General features: G+C 38.1%; 1 protein-coding gene across 6 annotated transcripts in view; it reads right to left on the reverse strand.

Moving 5' to 3' along the window:
- Nucleotides 1-15,142, reverse strand: part of TRAF3 (TNF receptor associated factor 3) — a 67,886-nt gene that overhangs the window by 14,012 nt on the left and 38,732 nt on the right. For all 6 annotated transcript variants that reach the window (XM_065635869.1, XM_065635870.1, XM_065635871.1 and 3 more), the window contains 6 exons: nt 14,195-14,451; nt 11,123-11,174; nt 8,822-8,926; nt 7,753-7,920; nt 2,701-2,781; nt 13-87 (listed from right to left, as the gene is read on the reverse strand). In XM_065635869.1, coding sequence (XP_065491941.1) covers nt 13-87; nt 2,701-2,781; nt 7,753-7,920; nt 8,822-8,926; nt 11,123-11,174; nt 14,195-14,436 — 723 coding nt within the window. In that variant the 5' untranslated portion in view covers nt 14,437-14,451. The remainder of the gene's footprint in view (nt 1-12; nt 88-2,700; nt 2,782-7,752; nt 7,921-8,821; nt 8,927-11,122; nt 11,175-14,194; nt 14,452-15,142) is intronic.

The following is a 15,142-nucleotide window of genomic DNA, read 5'->3' on the forward strand; positions in this document are numbered from 1 at the left end:
TTATATACTGACCTGAAAAGTGCAGCCATAACGCTTAAAACTACAGGTACTTGGGGCATTAATACATTCTGACAAATGTGCATTCAACTGCAATAGGAAAAAAATGTGAGTTTTGGCAAGACGTTTGCATGATAATGCTCAAAACATAAAGGGCACAGGTTATCAGGTTTGTATCGTGTGCCACTTGCAGAACATACAGTACATGTGTGTATATTTTCTCCAGCCTGACCTAAAGTGCAAATACTATATATACACATATGTAAACCACACACACATGCCAATACAGTGTGATACACTTAATATACAGTGAAACTTCTACTAAAGACTGTTTCAATAGGCAACCCAATTTAAAAAAAAAGCGAACAAAAAGAACACACTCTACAATTATTTATATTATTTAATTTGACTTCAGTGAACAACTAATTTTTTTTCAACAAGTGATTTTTTTACCAGTGTTCTGAGCAAGTCTTAAGATCAGTTTCACTGTAGTAAAGTACATTTTTTCTAATCCTAATTTCATGAAGAACCAATTTTTCAAAACATAACATGCAATTCCCTGGGCCCAAATTTAACGGTTCAATTACACAAAAAAGACTAAACAAGTACTGCATGAAACAGACAAAGAATTTTAGAATAGGTACAGTTAAGTAACTTTAAAAAATGCAGTACACAGAATTACAACTGATTAGTAAAATGCCTGCATCTTTCACAGATTGAGATTTATTCCAATATCTTGGATTATTATGAGCACAAACCACTTTTCATTTTAAAATAAACCAATTCACAGAAGCATATACATATATACAGACAGCAGCCATTGCAGCACAGAGGGCAGCAGCTGGATGCAAACTGCCTAAAAGTTGGAGCAAAGAGCCATTTTTGGAAAGGATAGCGCAACACCACACTCTCTTCAAAAACGGGATCTGCAGTTTTTATTTCCCACAAAGCAGAAAGGAGCTGGAATCTGGCTCCTCAGCTGGCAGCCCTCTTTTGGGCTTCAAAATCTCATTTGAAATTCCCACCCCATAAGCCCCACGTGACTCAGCTCATCCACCTCCACGGAAAGAAGTGCTGAACCAATTCTGCTCTGATATACACCTGTTGTGTTCTAAACGCTATCTGCAGAAATTCACGGTGTAGTTTCAAAAGATACATGGTTCAGAAAAAAAATCAGACCAAATAAGAGACAGGTGGCATAACAGGTTATACAAGAATGCCACATTTTTAACTTCTCAAAACTAGAAGTATGCCAAAGAGCTACAAATTAAACATCAAAAATTGCCTTTTATTCTAGATAAGATAAAAATATGATATTCACGCTACAGAATTTTCTCAAACTGTTAGGCAGGCATTTCCCCATTTTCTGCATTAGAGTCATTGTCCCTAACCATGCAGCTAAGTAATATATACATTTTCACAGTATCAGAAAAAAATTAAGCAACATACAGCAACAGATGATGCAGGGCAAGATGACCATTTAAAGTTCTGTTTCTACCAGTGGTTTCAGAACCCAATTCTGACTAGATGTGCAAGGACCCAGGCTATAATGGGTCGATTCTTGTTAGCACTCAGATATACCTCTTCTCAAAGTAACTGCTGAAGTCAAGATTTAAGAATATGCCTAAGTGCTCCAGAACCAGGATCTAAACTCAGAAGCACGCACTGATAGAACTGGCTCATATTTTCTCTTTTCTTAGCAGCTCAATTTCTCTTAATAGCTACAGTATCTATCATGTATTTTATATTTCATTATCCCTGGGGAGAAGACCGCCCCTGTGTTGGGCAGATGCTTTATCTACCTTGTGCACTACAACATAATTAATAATTTACAAGTGTAACTGAGAAATAGGACAAATCCAACTCAGGAAGTAAGTACCAGTGAAAAGAGAAAAGCTTATCCTCAGAAACTTCACTTTCCTTAACTGAGGCTTACAGAGTGCTGAAGACTTAAATAAGCTCTTCTCATCCTTGGTGAGTAAATTCTTTTTTTAGGAAAAAATAACACACATCGACTTTGACAGATGCTACTTATATCTTTTAATGCACAAGAACATGGATCTGTTCAAACACGACAGGTTTTAATTTTTTTCTTTTAATCTGGTCTATATCTAGCTTCTATACATTAACAGAAATTTTTACACATTGTTGCATTTGGCTGTTGGAATGTTGTACTCCTATTATCCTGTATCTTACACTAATTCTTCCAAGTCAGTTATTATTTTTTCCCAAATTTAACAGATTTAATTATAATTTAAGTTTTTCCATGAAATGATTCTACACATTCATATGATTTTTCTAGTCTTTATTAACTCCTGCCAATGTGCACTACATTTTAATTCTCTCTTTTTATTTTAATATAAGTTGATTACCTCAAGATGCTGCTCTATTGTGCTCAACAAATGCTTCACATGGGGGAAGGGTTGGGGGAGCGCTAGTAAAAATGAAAGCAGGAAAGACATGCGCTAATCTTGGGCAAGCCAAGTGTAAGAATGACACAAAACTAAGAAATTAATTGGGTTTAGATAGTTTTTCAGCAAATCATTAAAGATACGAGTGTTATCACACTTAACTGTGTGGTAGAAAAAGCTTTTCTTTAGATCTCACATTTTAATAAAGAAATGGCTTCTGGCAAAATTCTTGCGAGATCTTACTAAAAAAATTATTTAATTTTTCAGCACAACACTGGGCATGACTTCTTACCTCGCTCCTCATCAGTGTTTTAACACTACATTTATGAGGACATGAAACCATGACACACGGGCAGTCTGTATCTTCATGTTTCTACAGAGGAAAAAGCAAACAAACCACAAATCAACTCTTACTCTGAAATTAAAGAATGGACTTACCTGCAAAGAAAACCATCCTACAATTATTTTTAAAAAAAAAACAAAACCAAAACACACACACACAAGATTTTTTCAATGTTTATCCCAATTGTGCAGAGTTATAGAACTGCAATTGCTCAAACATCAGTTTATGCTTTTGAGAGATGTGTTGATATTGCAAAGCAAAAATAAGGGGTTTCTAGTGTTTTCCCACACAGAGAAAATATATTTTCTTCCCATTTTATTCTTTTTACTTAGAGCAATGAAACAATAATAGAAGTCAAGTTTACTTCCCCAAGAATTACTCTAAAAATGGGCATCTTTAAGAGCAAGCAGAACCATTGCAGATGTCCTTTTTAGCACAGGCACACAGCGCATGGAAAAGCTCTTCAGAAATACACATTGCCCACTCTCAGAGAATCTCTCTTTCCTATGTACAGATATTGCCCTTCCAAATTATCTTCTAATTTTGATTCCCAAACATCTGATCCTAAGTCTCACTGTCATACACCCAAAGGTCAAAGAGATGATGAAATTTTATCGTGATGCTGGGCAGGCATATTGATCTGAACCCAGATGATGACAGATACTTCAGTACAGGTATAAAACCATATCACCATAGGGTGAGAAGAAAATCAGGCCCAAACTAATTGAATTTACACAACTTCTCAGCTTTTCTCAACAAAAGAAAAATATGGAAAAAAAATAATTTGTTTCATATCAAGTGACATGTCCCATTCAACTTGAAACAAACTGTTTCATTTCTGGCACTTAAGAAAATGAAATGAAGGTCTAGATATATAAGCCTGTTAGAAAAGTGGGACGAATAGCATGCCCTTTTCGCCCAGTAATGATGTCTATTTTTTTGAAACAAAATCAAGATGTGAAGGAGACCCAAGCTCTTAGATGTGAAAGGCCTTGGTCCAGAACTCTGTCATAAACCTGCAAATATTTGAAAATTTATACCTCCTCACTGTTAAAAACAGATCACCAGGTATGCTGTTCTGAAGCAAGTCTATCCTGCCATCCTTCTTATTTGCACTAGTTCACCTGATGTAGCATGTGTAGACAGTCACAGTGACAGAAAGCAATGAAGCCTCGGTTGTTCCCGAGTCATAATGCTGGGACAGCCTCCCAAAATGTGGGGGTGAGGAGCCAGCTTCAGCCCCTCCCCACCAGGACACGGACACCCAACCAGGAGCAATGCCAAGAGACTGACGTCTGCCCCCAGGGTAACCCCTCTCAGGGTGACTGTGGTACTCTGCTTGGGGACAGACCCTTTAGCAGAACCTGTTACAATAGGACAAGGGGTAATGGTTTTAAACTCAAGGAGGGGAGATTCAGGCTGGACATGAGGAAGAAATTTTTTACAGTGAGGGTGGTAAAACCCTGGCCCAGGTTGCCCAGAGGGGTGGTAGATGCCCCATCCCTGGAGACATTCAAGGCCAGGCTGGACGGGGCTCTGAGCAACCTGATCTGGTTGAAGACGTCCCTGCTCATGGCAGGAGGTTGGACTAGATGACCTTGGAAGGTCCCTCCCAACCTAAACTGTTCTATGATTCTGATAAGCAGTGGCCCACAGAACCATTTCTGCTCAGACTCAAGAACTGGACCTGGGACACCTCATTCTGAACACATCGGTAATCATGTTGAGGAGAGACATCACACGTTACCACACAGCTTTGGGAGCCTCCTGCCCTACAAACCTCTTTAATGGTTTATCAACTAGAAAACTAGAAAAATAATACTCCCTTCTAACATTCATTCCCTAATTTTAACTTACTCTCGTCTCTAACCTACCCAAACTATCTGGTAAAGGCTATGACATTGACTCTCGGTTCACGGTAAAAAGGCAACATACAACTTCTTGTCAGCCTTCTCTCCAGTCCTCCTCCTCACTCCTCATCCCAGAGCTCACCCACTGAAACCAAAGGGAGTCTTTCCAATGACTTCAGGATATAGCAGAGTAATCCTATTCCAGTGGCAAAATCCTCTCCCTACCAACCAGCTCAATTCACACAGCCGAGCACAGAAACCCCAAAGCCGAAGGCAGCATATAACATGGGTAACACCACATGCAGGGCACCTGGCATAGCTTGGGGGAAGGCAGGATGTTAATGCGGCTCCCCAGTGAACCCAGTGCCAAACTGGGAACGCCTTTAGTTCCAGAGCAGTGACAAGGGAGCAAGATGACAATGTCTCGTGTCTTCCCCAGTGGCTGTCCCAGCCAGCTCGGTGGCCTTTCAGACTAATGAGTCCAGATTGCCTTGGCAGGGTCTGCCTGGGATGGGGTGGCAGCGAAAAGCCCAGACGCTAATACTTTCCTTCCACATCTGTATCATACTACTACCGCTCACATATCAATTCTCTAGAAGCAGCACTTCCAAGTAGTTTTGTGGATAATCCACAGAAAAATACAATAATTCAGAAGCATTTCAGGCTACTAATTTCTGTTTTAACAATGCACCATCTTTATCTGCCAGGAGTTACAGGATGGGAAAGCTAGCTTTGTGACAAAAAAAACCAAACTCTGCAACTTTTTAGATGGTTTAAACAAAAGAAAAGAAATTCAGAAGTTAACTCACCTAGTGGCAGTACAGGCAAGAAAAATGAAATCTAAAAAAAAAATGTGTACTGACATTGTCAACTGAAGAGTCTGCCTCCAACAACGGGGATTTCCTACCCCACGGGTCATGGGATTCTATGAAGACATGAACCATACACGTAGTCCGGTAAAATTATTTTTGTTTCCATTTGCATACCTTTTTTCTCGGTACGCTCCCTCTATCTGCATTTTCAGTTCAAGTCAGTGAGACCTGCTTCAGTCATTATTACATTAGAGAAAACTTCAGGCTACAGAAGCTTGAGATGAACTCAAGCTGTGGGTGACAAAGCTCAAATGAGAAGTCAAAAGGAGCCTGTCACTCAAACTTAGTCTCATTAAGCTTCCGATTCTCATTACCAAAGTGCAATGAGGTATCAGGCCACAACAAATAAAACCATCTGTATTTCTATAATCACTGAAATTTTAAAAATCTAGGGAAAAAAAAAAAAAGTAGCAGCCAATTGCTAATCTTCTAATTGTGGAGCTTTCTGTATCCTTAAAGCAGCATGGAAGCAAAACCGTCCTTTTTCTATGTATGGAAACATATAAGCCAATAACAACATAAAACCATGTAGCACTCCTTGGAAATGTTCTGATTTACAAATGCAGATTTGTTTAGAACTTTTAAGGGCAGGTGAATAGCGGTACCAACTTTAATACAATCCAAACAGTGACATCTCAACATAAAACTACATTTTAACAAACCTCTTTGGCTCTCTGAATAAGCCCATTCTATTACCTCTTAAAACGACTCAGAATTCCACCACTTAAGATTTTAGAGAACAATTACTTTATTTACAAACACTGTTTTCCATATGTAATATGCCATTCCTGTTTCCAACACTTATGTCTAAAATAGGTTTCGCTGTGAATTAAAAATCTGACAGACTAAAATTTGTGTCACCTTCTGAGTATCTTGAAAGCTACTACTAGTTTCAAAGATTTCATAAATGTTACATTCATCAACATCTGATAAAAGATGCTGTTCTCAAACTAAAACATTGTTCTCTGTTCCTCAAAATGTAAGGATATTTCAGACTCTCAAAAAAAAATTTAACTACATTCTCCTATAAAAAGAAACTGCCTACAAGGAACATCTGAGCATGTTGCTTAGATATGGAAATCTGGTTTGTACAAGAAGACATGTTTAATACTCACTGATTTCATCTGTTAAGACATTACACATTTTTTTAATGTCACTCTTTGCCTCACATCAATTCCCAGCCTAAAGAAAATTCTGTGAGAAGTGCATCAATAATCTAACTAAATCCAGTTTCACCTACGTATCAGAATGTGCAAGGATAAACACAGTGCAAACTTAATTTTCTCTGTGTATTTTCACATTCCAGGCACCTTACGCTACGTCACGCACAATTATTAAAGTACTTGCCCTTGCAAGTATACACTCAGATAACTGAAAGCCGAATCCAAATCAGAACTCGGTGAGATTCTACCTCTGCTTTTTTGTAATGACTTCCCTGAGCAAAGCATGTTTCTCAACATTGAAAACTTAATTTTCACTTGTGTTCTTGTGTATTGTGTGTCAGGTGAAGTCTCACATCACTCTTACTATACTAAGAAGGTCCAAAATCCAAGACTGTCAGACTACGGAAACCATGTAAACAGAATGTTTTTTAAAATGTGAAAATTACAGCAAGAGACATATGGCATAATAGAGTTCAATGTGAAATAATGCAAATACAGTCAAGTTACAATTCGACATGTGAAGTAAATATGATTTTCTCAACCTCTGGTCTATGTTTCTAACTTACAACGTGCTGCCTGTCAGACAACCTACTCGCATGTCAAGAACAGCAGTAGCTCTGTCTGGGCCTGTCATGTACCATTGCTGGCTATGCCAACACACTATTTGTTTTTACACAGTTTCCTTCTTTCCTCTCATTAACAGATCACACAGTACCCAAGAAGGATTACATAGAAAGATGCTGTTTCTCCAGTCAATTGCTATGCTTATGCTTTTCCTGCACATTTAATCATTATGATGGTAGCTGCATTTTTTATATCAATTTAGGCAAAACAAAAAAGCACAGCAAAAACTACTTTAGTATCAATATTATGCAGTGGGTGTGAATTTGTTTTAAATGTGGTATCTAAACATCAGAAAAAAGAAAATGTCAGTGCAGTAGTTGAAGTTTCTGCAGCAAAAAAATGTTTTGAAAGTCAGCTTATTTTCTTTTTTGACTTACTAATTCTGGTTTAGAAGCCAAGGCTCTACTGGCAGCTACACAGAAGCACAAGAAGAGTTATTATTCCACATTAAAGAATTGAATCTCGTTCTATATACACAAGAAAATACTGCACCTGCAACATAATCATTGGGACTTGGCTTTTACAGTATTTACAGGTTGTCTCTCGGTATTTACAGGTCTTCTCTACATGGTCTGGCAAATCTTTTCTCAGTATTTTTTCTTTGCAATCAGCACGAGGACACGAGAGTTCTTCAAACTGACAATCAGTTTTCAAATGCATCTGAAAGATCAAAAAGAGAAAACAGTCAAGCCAACTAAGTTTTGTGCATGTCTTCTTTGCCCTTGAGCCATCCCACATTAAATAACTTCAGAACCAAAGTAAGCAAAGTTATTTTGTGCACTCAATTCTGCAAGAGCAAACACTAACAAATCTACTCAGGAATCATTTCTGACTTTACATTCCCCCCTACCTAGGCAGCAGATTTCACTGTATTATAGATGTATGCAAGCTAATTTTATACTAAAAGCATTCTATCACAGTCCAGAATTCCACACAGGCTATTTAAACAAAAGGTAAGCCTTCTTTGTCAAGGTATATTATTCCCTACAAACATAGATGCTGCTTTAAGTTGTTTAAGAACCTGAGCTTGCTCATTCAAAGCAAGTTTAAATACCTACACATCTCACTGCAGAATGCTGTGTAGCCACTCCTTCCAACTGCTAAATTACTGGATTACTGCTATGTTATGCCGTCATGACACAAAGCTACAAGTTATATTGTTCAAGTCTGGAGAAGCCAAAGGTTTCACTCCATTCATAAACCACCACTTGAGGATTAAGACTGGTAAATAAAAATACACCAAAAAGGAATTCAAATTTCTCACATTTGTAACATACACATTAAGATTTTCCCGAATTTCACTTCTCCCTCCACTTCTCATTTGCTCCGTGCATTTACATTTCTGAGATTCAGTGCTACACAGTCACAGGACTTTTGACTATAATTCCTCCTGGCTCATTGAAAAGCTGAGTTTCAAAAACATTTAACTCTATTCCAACAGTTATAAATAACATTAAACACTAGCATGAGCAAGTCAAGAAATGGACTGGGGGTTTAATTGCAAGATTTCTTCTCATTCTTTAACTCCAAATGAAGCTTATGACTATGTTAGATTACTTACCAGTAATTGACCCAAAGACAGTTGTTCTTTACAGCCCTTGTTTTCATTTCTGCAGTATATTTGAAGGGCAAGTAGTTCTCTCCTGCAACAATTATCTTTAAATACCTGAAAAAAAAAAGAAAAAAAAATCACTCCATTTTAGAAATTTAAAACCAAGTTCAAACAAAATAGAAGCTATGCAATTTGGCTACAGCAGTGTCATTTAATTCTAGTTTTATGTGTCAGAAATAAAATCCTACCATTCAATTTTTCTTGAATGTGCACATCACTGAGATTCCTCCACTACAAAGCGGCCCAGTGAAAGAATATTTGGACAGATGCTCTATTACTGTTTCACTTTTACTATAAACACAATAAAGAGACAGGTACAAGAAAGGAATAAATTTTTTGCTATTTGCTTGCCAGTAACAGGCATGCATAAGCTAGAACTCTCTGCATTGTCTGGGAAACTGGTGTATTAGGGACAACACCATAAGATAAAAAAGAGTCAAAGCACCTTGGTTCAGAGAGGAAGGATTTCATGGAAGGTAGTCCCACGATGACTAGACTGGATAGTTGGAACACCTACTTGCATTTCAGTGGTAACACATAATTAAAGACATCCTAAGGTCATAGACTGGAGGAGGTTTATTATTTCACAGACAATCAGGCTTTAACCATCTCTCCATTTTACTGTTGATAAGCCTTTCCAGCATTTTTTGTCTATAATAGAACCGCAAGAATTTAGAGAGCTCAGGGTTTGGATTTTTCAACTTTTATGGGTGATACCCCATAAAAGATAAAAAGACAACATAGCTGCACTCTCAGGAAGCCCCATTGCTAAGGGCAGGAACTGGGGATGAGGATTGACAACCATTACTGCTATTTTGAATTCCAAAACAAAGGGACCAGTTATTTTGCAATTGCTTTTGTGACCATTGAGAAATATCGAAGAACCAAGCCCAACCTATGACTACTTCTCTGACAGAGTTCTGTGATACTGTGTATGCTACAGGGATACTGTAATTACAGAACAGTTCTGCATGCTAACATTTAAGTATTATGTTCAGATTTGTCCACAGTGACTATGAATCTATCCCCAGTATCAGTGAAGAAGGAAATGCTGCAACCATTCTCATCTGATCTCATCTGACACAGGTCACCGATTTCTTTTTACTTTTCAGATGCATATGAGAAGTTTAATGAATCAAGAAATCTCATTTGAATAATTTGCTGGTACCATAATATTTTTTCCAAAGTAATTCACAGGGTTACTCGGTACAGTTTTGCTGACTGAAATTAAGGTAAGATGACAATTTTTAAACTGTTTTCCAAAGACTGTCTAAGAGCTCTCCAGTGGTTTTGGACACCGGCATTCTATGGGAAGAGAGAGGCTTCCAGTTTCATGAAAATCACAGACTTGCACAGTTAGTCTAATGCATATTTAATATACACTGTCCTTCTTGTCCTCCTCCTGTTTTAGATATATCTAAAATTTCATAATAAATGCACATATTTATGTATATTGGGAGCTAGAAAGTCAGAGTTAAAATGACAAATAAAGTAGACATCATGATTGTTTGTCTGAGGTCCTGGAGAGTCCATCCATGTCAAAACTGAATTTTGCTGTGCACTGTTCAGGGAACTCTTTTGAGTTAAGGAGTGATTAATGTACCCACTAACATTTTCTTGAAACGGTACGCAAAGAATTTACTAAACCCTTTAGGAAAATCTGATGTAAAAACTGCATAAAAGAATTTTCTCTACCCTCAATTCTTCAAAGGCAACACGAAGTTTTGCTGTGAAAAACAGTGAAGAGGATATCAGTGAAATAACTTAACCATAGAAAAAGAATCTGATTCTATTACAGGCACACTGTAACTCCATGCTCTTCTCGTTCCAGTGTGGTTCACATAACACCACACTGTAAAAACAGATTAGTGAAAACAGAAGACACTGATTCGGAGCCAATTCAGGAGTAAGGTTTGCCTAGATCTGTCACATCTCTGCATCTACAGGAGATGCAATATTTCTTACCATCCTCTCACTTGATTGGAGGACAACTGCACTGTGTTGCTGCAGCTCCCAGCTATGAAAATAAGATGTGACGCCTGGCTGGACCATTAGGGATGAAGTTGACATGTTTTTTTCACTACAAATGAGCTGTCTTGCTATATAAAATACATGGTTTAGGTTTTATAACAAAACTATCTTCCTCAGGTAGCTTATTAGGCTTATGAAATAATCACCATGGACCAATAAGACATCTTATGTATGTCACACAATTCAATACTCTTGAATAAGAAACAATTTTAACAATACCTTGTCTTTTACTATGCTTTCTTGACAGGCTGTACATTTTGGACTAGAAGAACTGGAGAGAAAAGAAAAAGGAAAATATATTTTAACTCATCTGAACTTTCGTAGTACAAAACTTTCCATTTATGAGGCACTTAAATATGATTATTCAATATATTTTAAAATCATTAAAAGTGGATGCAGTTCATTATCATGAATAACATGATGTTATTTCAAAAAACTTGAACACTGAGTTTTCAGTGGACAGTCTGACATTCCTGAGGAAAGAAGACCAACCCAATGCCTCCAGCCAACCGCGCAGTTATCTTCTTCAAGGTGGTAAAATTCATTCCCTATTTGATAGCCTGTACCTGATCCACAATTTTCGCCACTTGTCAATCTATCTTTGCGAATAGGCAAAGTATTGTCTATTTAATTATCCAGTCCTTTTTCAAACAACACCTAATTAAACTTTACTTTCTCTGACAGTCAATTATACATCATTTTAGGGTAAAAAAAGTATTTACATCTGTCTCCTGCAAGTCTATTCTGGTTTGAGCATGTGTTACTAACCCTTGCTCTCTCCTTTACCTGAACTATTGCACTGTAGCTGTTTTGGTAATCTAATTACCAAACTTGTGATCTCTTAGACAACAGGTAGGTTGAGGAGCAGAGCGGTCTGTGAAAAGAAACTGAACTGAACTGAGTGTAGGAAACCTGGGTTCCTACAGCCGTTTTTGGCTCTGACCAGCTGTTGTAGTTGTAAATACCTTCATTCCTTTTGAGCTCCTTTTCCCCATGTAAAATGGGGTAATCATACTGATCTCCCTTGTAAAGCACTGAGATCTACGGATGAAAAGCACTAGGTAAATAAAAGCTAGGTAAATTCTTTCATAAAGCAACTCATTGACAGGCTACATAAGCTGCGGTTGCTAGCAGCAGTGCAAATCAATGTGAAGGGCTGAATAAGTTCAATGATGTTACACAATCGGTATGGTTATTTCAAACCATCTCACTTGCCACTGCTCCTTGAACTGACCATTCCGTGCCTCATCATATTTCTGAGCATCTTACCTTGCAACTTCAATATCTGTAATATTTTTCTTAAGTAAAAAAAACCCCACACTCATGGGGAGGAAACTCATCTACTTGAGGGCATATAGTGTTTAAAACAATGTCATGCTTTCCTTGCTTATACTGAATTCACTCAAGCATCCCACTCACTCTTTTAAACTACTGTTGCATACTAAGCAGACATCTTAACTGCGTTATCTACCCTAACAATTCCTTGTCCTCAAATAACCCTGGAACAGAACCTGCTAGCATGTCATCAGTGTGTGTGCGCAGCAGCATTTCAATGCTGAATGAAAAATTTTTGTGCCAACTACAGAAACAATGTAAACTTATTTTGCTTCCAGTTTTATGGCATGCTTTTTATTTCTCAAAAGAAGGAATCATAAATCTCATTTTAACAAAGGATTTGTTTGCAACAGGCACTTAAACATAGTGAAATAACTCAAATGAAAGAGCAGTGTTTTAGATGGTCTTACCCACGTGTCCTTTTAAATAACAGACTGGTTGGAAAGTCAAAAAAGGCAAAATGACACATATTCTAGCTGCATCATAATAAGCATATGTGCACACCTCACAGCAGGGAAGAAAAATTGCCCAGATTCCAGCAATGCCAGAATTGTTACTGCTTAGATTGTTAAGGATCTGCTCTGTCCGTCTGCACACATCCAAGCATGGCAGCTGTTTGCTCTTCTGCAGTCACTGTTATTAACCATGTAAGAGCATTCCAAAAACATATATTGAGAAAGAAATAACTCCATTTCTTAAATACAAACTACACTTCACTTGAAAACGTGTATCGAAAGAAGAGTTGGTGAGTGGTTTTTTGTTGTTTTAAATTTGACATGCTGTAGGACATAACCTACAAGAGTGGATTAGTGAGCTATGAGCCCTTGTTACTCTTTATCATGCGACAGAGCAGTATAATATCCTCCAGTCTCTTTTGCCATGAGGCATGTAGCCTTGATTTATATCTACCTGAGATTACAGTATTTCCATGTGAAATATAAAGGAATACCTGGAGTCAGGATGGTCACAAAAAGAAAATATATCACCAAGACCTTCCAAAGTCAAAACCTCTGTTAGTCCAGCGTGCAACATCCAGTGAGCTGAGTCTCTTCTGTACCTCTACTTTCGCACTAGTACGTGGAAGTATTGACTGTTTATTTACCCGAGGAGATTTAAGCTTGGAGAATGGTCTCCAGTCATTAGACCAAGTTTTGAAATCACGCTGCTGAACACAATCAGTAGCAATGCATCAAAGTTAAGAGGCAAAGAAACGTACTTCTGCTGATGCACAGGTATTTATTAAAAGCCAGATACTCCTTGAGTGATTGCACTTTTATTCTCACTTAGACTGGGAAAGATCGCATCTGTCAGCATTCGTTTTACGTCTATAACATTCACTCACCCACTCTGCACTTTGGCCCAAACATCTCGGTAAGAGAGAAGCCAGCCTTCCTTCCTGACCCTGCTGGAACCCACACAGCAGAACGCCCCAGGACATACGGCTGGAAGGGTTATGGGGAAAGGAAGCTCCAGAAGCAGTTACATTTACCCAAGGGTCTCACCACTCAACTGCAAGGCTGTGTCCACAGCTGGGTGAGGAATCTGTCGCTCTGAGCTGCCTCTGCAGGGTCACTTCCTCACGCAGCCATGATTTACTGAGTGTATTTTACACCAAAATAGCCATGTGAGCAGTCACATGAAATAGCCACTCCATTTAGGCTCCACAGGCAATTAAATTCTTACCTAACACATCACTACATGGGATTAAACCACTTTAACAATGGTTTCCACAACATTGCTGGAAAACTTAGTTGTCTCATCCTGACCCAGAGTAGAACACAAATGTTTGCGCTAGCATATGGATAACAAATAAGCAAGCAAGCAACAAGCAGAAGGCTGCTTTGAGCCAGGGAAGCAGCTTAAGGTATTCCTAAAACTACAATGGTGTCCACAGTGTTTTCAGCAGTTCACAAGATTTAAAGGTATCAACATGTTCTATCACAACAAAAAACATACCTTAACAAGGCATTCATGCAGGTCTCACAGAATCTGTGTCCACATTCAGTCTGTTTAGGATTGCATAAGATGAGGTGACATTTTTCACATTTATACTTGTCTTCCACAGCATTCACAAATTTCTCTTTGTAGCCACCTTGCTCTGGAACATAAATTGATGCTGAAGGACTGCGATCAGGATTGGCCCTTTGTTGTACCATTTCTACAGATAAAGGTGGTTCTGTCTTCTTACTGGTGTCCATGCTCTACAATAGTTTCTGCGAAGGAAGACCAACAAAACTTCTGAGAAACTAAATCTCTTTTTCCATTTAAATGAAATAAATAGAGCACCTCCAAGAAACCACGTAAAAACAGAAAGCACTAAGAGGTGTGTGTTCACACATTATGTGAACATAATACATACATAACTGTGTAATATATTATGTATAGCATATCTGTAAAACACATTTTTCAAAGGCCAAGCAGGTCAACAAATAAAACCTAATCCTGAAAGCAAAGTGTTAGTTAATTATGGGCTTCAGCCTAGGAACAAATAACAACAGAGGTTGCATTCTTCCATATCTTTCTCTCTCTCTCTGAAAAACATCCTTAATATTGAAGTTATATCATTAGAGGAAGCAGCAAGGGGTGTGGAGGAGAAGGCGCACTGGTACAGTACTGCAGGATACTACTCAAATGCTACTGTAAAAAGCACACAACCATCAGTGTCCTATACACGATATCTGGAGTCTACACAGGTCCACTGCCTAATTTTCCTGTCTATGCCATGCAAAGGTTAAGACATGCTGCTTTAAGTCTGGTTTAGAACAAAACAACAGGTTTTCACTTATTAAATGCTTTGCAGTCTTTTCGCCATACATCCCCACATGAAGAGAACAGGTGATACAAGTCTGACTGACGGAGAAGAAATGCCTACATAACACAGCCACTTGATTAATTCACTAGGAC

Source organism: Caloenas nicobarica, chromosome 5 (assembly GCF_036013445.1).
Source record: "Caloenas nicobarica isolate bCalNic1 chromosome 5, bCalNic1.hap1, whole genome shotgun sequence".
Classification (NCBI taxonomy): Eukaryota; Metazoa; Chordata; class Aves; order Columbiformes; family Columbidae; genus Caloenas; species Caloenas nicobarica.